The sequence below is a fragment of the Centrocercus urophasianus genome, unplaced genomic scaffold (genome assembly GCF_019232065.1).
Source record: "Centrocercus urophasianus isolate 14NV4802_14NV808 unplaced genomic scaffold, USGS_Curo_1.0 seq_10, whole genome shotgun sequence".
Classification (NCBI taxonomy): domain Eukaryota; kingdom Metazoa; phylum Chordata; class Aves; order Galliformes; family Phasianidae; genus Centrocercus; species Centrocercus urophasianus.
Genome location: NW_024884142.1, coordinates 51553688 through 51561373, shown reverse-complemented (window position 1 = coordinate 51561373; position 7686 = coordinate 51553688). Strand labels below are relative to the sequence as shown.

Below are 7686 nucleotides of genomic sequence, written 5' to 3'. Positions count from 1 at the left end.
TCCTTCCTTCCTTCCTTCCTTCCTTCCTTCCTTCCTTCCTTCCTTCCAGAATGAACTTCAATATAGAGTTAAAAAGAAGTAAACAAAGAAGCAAACTTGAGTTGTACCACCAAATTCTATGCAGAACTAATTTTAACTTCTAATCTGTGGAAACACTGTATACAATATTTACATACTATCTACAACAAGTTTGCATTAGGCTCATAGACAGCAATGTCACATGGTGCAAAAGTGATTTCCTTTTTCTGCCACAAGTGTTACAAAATGTGCTTTCTGGATTCAACTGGCAATTTGCAGTACAACTTTCAGAGTTCCATAGTTAGTCATTCCAATTCATTTTGGGTGGCTGGATATGAAAGAACAGTGGCTTCTAGTTATTCTAAAATCCGTAATGGCCTCTGACGAGATATACTGTATAATTCCTATTTTTAATATAATTCCTTTTTTAAATCTTCAGATTTTTTTTCTAAGTACGTCTCAGGTTATTTTTGCTTTTTAATACATGCTTTGTGTATGGTTCTTCAGTGCTTGATCTTCTTTCCCCAGAGTACAGTACACAAACATTAATATCAGGACATGGTCTGTTTTCTACAAGAGCATCTTCCAAATGCTTCATGCACGATGCAGAATGCAGAAACTCAGAGTCTGAAGCACGCTTATCTTTTGATTCAGCATCAGTGACGCAAGATGTAACAGTGAGAAACAAGCAGTGATTCTGATAAGCAAAGTCCTTAGTGCCAATTAGGACATCATGCAAATGGCAGCCCTCCACCCTGTCCAAACCATGCATCTGACAAAAGCAGTTCTCACTTTACCTGTAACACTCCACCACTGGTGAGGAAAGGGCCTTAGAAGACATTATCTATACCACAAACACATGAATGCCTGTGTCAGTTCCAGGATGCACATTACAACCATATTAGCAAGAGCTACCAAGGCATGTAGCTATTACATTATTTAACTGCAATGTAGCTAAGACATCAAACAAATAATTTTAGTGGTACTGAAAATGAGAACTATGCACCTTATTTTCTATTATTTTAGAATTGTGAGAAGATACATTGGTATTTAAAAACTTAACTTCAGAAAAAAATATTGAAATACATAAAATAAAATACAATAAAATGTGTATTTTTTGGTGTTCAAAGTAAAATGTAAGGAAATTAAAAAATATTGAGAAAACTGTGGTATTCCCTTAACATCTACTAAACAATCACAAGCTACAGAACAGGCTACGATCACAGTACTAACTGTAATCTCCTTCAGGATATAATTTATGCATGGGATTAAGCTCACTACTTTTGAAGAAAGTGCATGATTGTGCTCCTAAGTTTCTTCAAACTTAATTCTTGTCTGGAACTGCATTAATGTCTGGCTTCAAAACTGCACTGCAAAAACTCCAGGAGTAAATCACCTTGGTAGTCAGACAAATTAAAAGCCCTGAGCCCAAGAGAAAACAACTATCTGCAATGATGAGGGCCTATTTATTGATTCTACATGAGTACCAATGGGAACTCTCTGTTGGCAGACCCAAAGATATTTTGCAGCAGCAAGGGCACGGTGCTCACCTCCTCGGTCATGTCAGACAAGTCCACAGGAACATCTGAGGTACGGAACGCAATCTATTGCTATTAAGTTTATAGTATAGATTTCTAGACAAAAATTGTTGTGTGCCTAACGGAACCAAGAAATGATCATCAATAAAAATAGGATACTTTCTGGAGAGTATGCTATGTAAATAGAAGGAAGACTGGAACATCAGAAATGAGATATTGGGAACTTCCAGTAAATTCATATAATTCATTTCTAGAAAAGTGCTAGTAACATACATTTTAAAACAAGAAAATAAATCCCCTTGGGTTAAATATGTATGTAGATTTTATTTCTGCTACATTTTAGGAGAGGATTCTGTGCTAATTTTATGTAACTGTGAGATAAGATGACATGAGTTAACAAAAACTCAGTAACAAAAAAAAACTTAAATAGTATTTCATAAGATATTTAGGTGATTTTTTGAAATAGTTTGATACAAGCAAACAAACTTGCAAATCATTCTAGCTCCTCTCTTTTTGTGTTCCTTTAGAGTGTCCTTAAAATAAGCACATTTTTACAGCATGAGTGGAATACTGATGCCTTTTATTACATACACTGCTGACGTCTGAATAGATAAGCAGTAAATACTGCATGCTATTTCTAGGACGGAAAAACTGTGTGTACTCTGGGAAAGCGTTATTAATTTCCAAGCAGCTTCCACTTGTTTCTTTACCCGTGAATGTGTTACAGTCAAATGGAAGCAGTTTTGCTGAGTGAATCAACTGAGGACTTGGATTTGGAATACTTGATTCCTATTTCCAACTGTGCTGCTAGCTTGCATGATACCTTGGATAACAAGCGTCATCCCTCTGTGCTTTGGTTACTATGTGTTTACAAAAGGATAACAGAACTTCTCTTCTTTTATCCAGAAAGGGGAAAGTACTATAGAAAAAAACTGAAACATACTCAGATCAGAACTATACGTGAGTTGTATTGCTTATTTAGTTAAGATTCTTATTAAACAGTAACACGTATATTAAAAACACTGCAATAATAAAAATTAGTGATTTTTTCTCACATTAATCTTTGTGTGATCTAGTGTACCTTTAACACAAAAGTAAGTATCCACAGATCTACTGTGTACAGTACAAGAACTCACCTGTATGGCTACTTCGTTTGCAGTATGTATTTGTTGTAGATTTGGATTTGGATGTTAAGTATGTTGAATTGGAGCCAATGGAACTAGATGATAGGGATTTCCCAAGATTATCAGAACTCTTCTTTATGATATTTGTTGCTGTCTTGCTCCAATCTGAAAATGATTGAAAAGTTTAACATGCATAATTACTATCAGTAATCGTACTAAATGCCTAATGTATTCAATTACATACATTTCAAGCATTAGATGCATTAGAAGCATTTACAGTGGTCTTACTGTTTGAGGGACTGATCTGCTGAAGTAGATAATATACAAGCAATTTGTTCTCGTTGTTACAGAGTTTTGCATATTGTTACACCATTAATTACAATGAATAATAATGGTCACACAGTATACCAAATTTTGGCACAACCATTAACAGTATAGGTTCTTGTGTTGGAGCAACTTCAGAAATTAAATGAATTAACTAACACAAATAAAATTATTGGTGAAAAATGACAATGAAAATCTTGTCATATGTTTCCCAATACCAGTATCCCTCAGAATAAATGAACTACTATTTCTGCATCATATACTTGCAGGTAGATACGAGTAGTTTCACACAGTGATCTTGGTTATCATTCTAATTCACTATATATGCTACAGTGAAAATCACAGAAGGCATATAATTAACATTGTCTGCTTTAGCTCTGACTTAAATCCAGAGAAAGCTTTTACCCTAAAACATTGCTACAGTGTATAAGTTACTACTTCTCTGATTTAGCAATGGCACTCTTGCAGTGTTTGTTTCTTTGCTTAATCATAACAGGCCCTAAAGTTCACTTCAATCAGATAAGAATGCAGGATCACATCTGGCTCACTGCTTTGTCTGCAAACTCTGTCAGATTCACAGAGAATAAAACCAACCAGACGTGATGGCCTGGCTGCAATGACAGTGCATTAATTACATCACAGACATACTCAAATCCTTCAGGTTCTTATTTCTATCATCTCCACAGGCTGCCCAACAGCAGCATAAAAATCTGGAAATAATTTGGTCTATCTGTGTTTTCCAGTTCAGAAGTTACAACACGAACCACATGGAAACTGAACATAAGAAATAATTTGGATGCCTGTTCAGAATGAATTCATTTTTCCTAGTTTGTATTAACTCTTTGAAATCATGACTCAGACCTTTTTACTGTAACGAAAGCATAAAAGTTTCATAATTTACAAGTTTACACTGAGAATGCATCTCCTAAACAAAACTGAACATGGCAAAGCTAAACTCTTGATAGCAAGGCATTTGCTGATAACTTCGAAACATCATTTGGATATCAAGACAAGAAGGACACTGAAGTAGTTGGAGCACTGCAGTAACTCAGGATGGGCTGGTTTACCTCGACAGGCAAGGAGCTCATGCCACTTTATATTATCTGTGGAATTGGATCCCAGTCACTGAGCAAGAATTGTGCAGTCCAAAACTATGAAATCATATATAGCAAAGGAGGACACAGGAGTCTAACATCATCCAAGATGGCCAAAGGTTAGGAGACACTCTGCAGTGCCCAAACAAACTGCTGCAAAGGACTGCTCTCCTTCCATACAGATAAAGATGAACATCACTTCTGGAACCTAACCTGATTTCTGCAACAGGAATTTCCTACTTCTGAGCCTCTGCTGCTCTCTCTCATTAACATGGTGAAGGTCAGAACAGTTTCAAATAACTTTTCAGAATCAATCTTCCATCAATCCAATAGTCAACAATTTAGTCATCATAATTTAGTTAACAGGGAAAAAGGATTAGTATTAGTTTCTGAATGACAGAATTTGATTGTCTGGACCTTTATTCATTTTTTTTAAGGCTCCAGAAGGCCTTCCAAAACCATTTGTGTAGCACTACAATTTTCGGTAGAAAACTGAAAGAAAAGTTTTGAGATTTTTTATGAAGTGACATTTGAAAAATCCCTTGGCAATTGTTGTTTTTGAAGTGGAGTGATATCCTACGATTAATCTATTTTTCAACATTTCTGGTTTATACGGTATTATATTAAAAACGACACAGCAAGCTGGTTGCTTGGACTTTTCCAGACTACTGCATAAAACAAGGAATCATGACTTGTTTTTACCTGAATTGTCTGCCAGTCGGAATCTGCCGCAACATAGATGTCTCCTCCATTGTTTTTGCACGTTTTCTTTCATTGCACAGTGGAATACAAATATAAATAAACCTTCAACAAAAGCAAATAAAACATGTATTCTAAATGGATAAGTAAATTGTCTAAAATCTGATAACAAAAGACTATGAAGTACAAGCAAAAACAAATCTTGTCATCTATACACATGCCTCATCCAATATGTTTGGGAATTAATTAAAGCTTTCCCATCCTCTTGCTGCTATACAAGTGTCTGGTGTATCAGAAGAGAGAGATGAGAGCCCTTTAATTGACATTCATATTCAGCTGATTCATACTCAGCTCTCTGCGGATCTTTTAATTATGTTTTGGCTTAAATGTAAACCATTAAATGTTTTGTCTTTGAAGTAGATGTAAACTTTGCACTCAATGGGACTGCAAGAACCAGACTGCAAAGTAAATACAGACTCTGTTTTGTTAGCGAGAAGATATTTCCCCTCCTCCCATTCTATATCCACAGTACTGTGGGCTGTGTACATTCATAACCCGAAATCCTGAAGTTGGCACTTAAGCATGCTCTCATATTTACATGTATCACATGAATGTACTTGAAATGATTATGAGAATGGTAAGAATATGTTTGCAAGTACTAATTAGATGTGCAGATACTTTTGAACAAAATTACCTGTTTTGTGCACGCAACTGCAATAAAAGAATTTAAGAATATTTTTGTAGTTTTCACTTTTTTAAGAAATAAAGCTATTTACATTCAAGATAGAAGACGGGCATCTACCATTGGGTAAATAGGTATCCAGTAGGTCATAAGGTACAAGTTAATCATCCTACAGAGATATTTTGGAGCTAAATATAGCACTTGGACATCTCTTGTGCTCTTGGCACCCTCAGGCACCAGCTGTGGAATCTTCCATCCTACCCTGTCCTGGTCTGTTCTCATTCTACTCTTATTCCCTGGGAGCCAGCCAACATAAGGCTGAATATCTGATGACAAATGTTACTACCAAATCCCACATGATTATATCTTAAAGGCAAGTAAATGCAAAAAATAAATCAATAAGGTAACATAATTAAGTGCCATCCTCAAAGACTGCTCCTTTAAGACGTTCACAGAATCACAGAATCACCCGGGTTGGAAGGGACCTCAAGGATCATGAAGCTCCAACACTCCCTGCCACAGGCAGGGCGACCAACCTCCCCATTTAATACTACACCAGGCAGCCCAGGGTCCCATCCAATCTGGCCTTGAACACCTCTAGGGACGGGACATCCACTACCTCTCTGGGCAGCCTGTTCCAGCACCTCATCATTCTCATAGTAAAGAACTTCCCCCTAACATCCAAACTAAATCTTCCCTCCCTCCAATTAAAAGTATTTCCCCTTGTCCTGCAGTTATCTACCCTTTCAAAGAGTTGATTCCCCTCCTGTTTATAGCCTCTCTTTAGGTATTGAAAGGCTGCAGTGAGGATACCCTGCACCCTTTTCTCCAGGCTGAACAAGTCCAGCTCTCTCAGTCTGTCTTGCAGGAGAAGTGCTCCAGTCCCCTGATCATCTTTGTGGCCCTCCTCTGGACCCTCTCCAACATATGTTAATGGACCACTAAGTTTCAGCTAGTAAGAATGCAATGGCAGGATATAGGTTGGAAAAGCAGATCTGGTACATAAAATTATCCTATTTCCTCCAAAATGCTGAGGTAATTTTGGTTGGTCATTGAATGTTGGTCATTGAATTTTGAGTGTATTTGCTTATGGCATTCAGGCCAGGCTGAGACCACCTAGGTTAGAGAACCAAGACAGTTAACTTTGCTAACATTTTGCATTAATGAAAAATGTCAAAAGAAAAATGAGAAGAACAATGTAAGGAAGGTACCTTAATGCATAAAACATGCAAGCTCTGTTCAAATCTGTTTATTGTGTTTGCAGTTAGTAAGATATTTCTGTGTGCGCTTTGTTTAAGCACAGAGTAACTCCAACACAATCTCTAGCAGCCTTTACTTGCTCAGAGAGGTGCAGCTGTTTGTACCCTAAGTACTTCTTAGGACTTCTGCATTACTACCAACTTATTAAACTGATATTTAATTAAATTGTGGTGAGTATTTGGAACATTTTGAATGGTTAAAAAAGAAAATGCCAATGTCTAGAGCATTATAAAACAAATGCACTACATTATGTACTTTGCCTTTGCCCTGTCTGGGCATGGTCTCTGAAATGTTTTTCTCTGTATTTCATTATTCATTAAGTTTACAATGTGCTTTAGTAACACAGCTTTGGTTTTGTTTCCCAGAGACAAATCAGACCCTAGGCTTGGCTCTAGCATGGCCCTAACTTGAAAGCACTTGGCTTGCCCAGGCATATATAAAATGAGCAGCCAAAAAAAGAGATGTTCCCAGATTTTTTACTATAAGTGTCAAAGAGAGAAAAATCATTTCCTATGTAGATGTAATAGCAAAGTACAGTAACACAGTAGTTGCAGCACTGTACTGTTTTCACTGCCAGTGCACAGAAAACTAGGTCGGTGGAGGCTTCTGGTACAGCTTAAAACACTAGCACAGCTTTCATAAACATGAGAGAGAGAATAGACACATTTATGGAAGGCTCAGTAATTAAGCTCATATTAATAATGATGAAAGACCTCCACACTGAATTATTTTCGGATGCTAGAAAATGCTTCCTGATGCAAATGCTTAATTTTCCTTCTGCGCTATTTTATCCTCTTACTTCTAGGTAGATACGTGCTGCACCAGTTACTGGTGATTTGAGATGTTCTTTTCCTGGTTTCTTCAGCTTTGCCTAAAGCTAAAGACACAGCAATAAGCATTTCCAGATACAGGATTATTATCTTCCTATGCTTGTTATGACCTGTATG

The 7686-nt window shown here is 36.8% G+C and overlaps 1 protein-coding gene across 5 annotated transcripts in view; it reads right to left on the bottom strand.

Annotated features, from left to right (window-relative positions):
• ADGRG6 (adhesion G protein-coupled receptor G6) overlaps window positions 1-7686 on the bottom strand; it is a 108304-nt gene that overhangs the window by 3264 nt on the left and 97354 nt on the right. For 4 of the 5 annotated variants that reach the window (XM_042812626.1, XM_042812653.1, XM_042812635.1 and 1 more), the window contains 2 exons: window positions 4801-4902; window positions 2693-2845 (listed from right to left, as the gene is read on the bottom strand). In XM_042812626.1, the coding sequence (XP_042668560.1) occupies window positions 2693-2845; window positions 4801-4902 (255 nt within the window). Of the gene's footprint in view, window positions 1-815; window positions 863-2692; window positions 2846-4800; window positions 4903-7686 lie in introns of all 5 variants that reach the window. The other variant, XM_042812662.1, reaches the window with a different exon arrangement.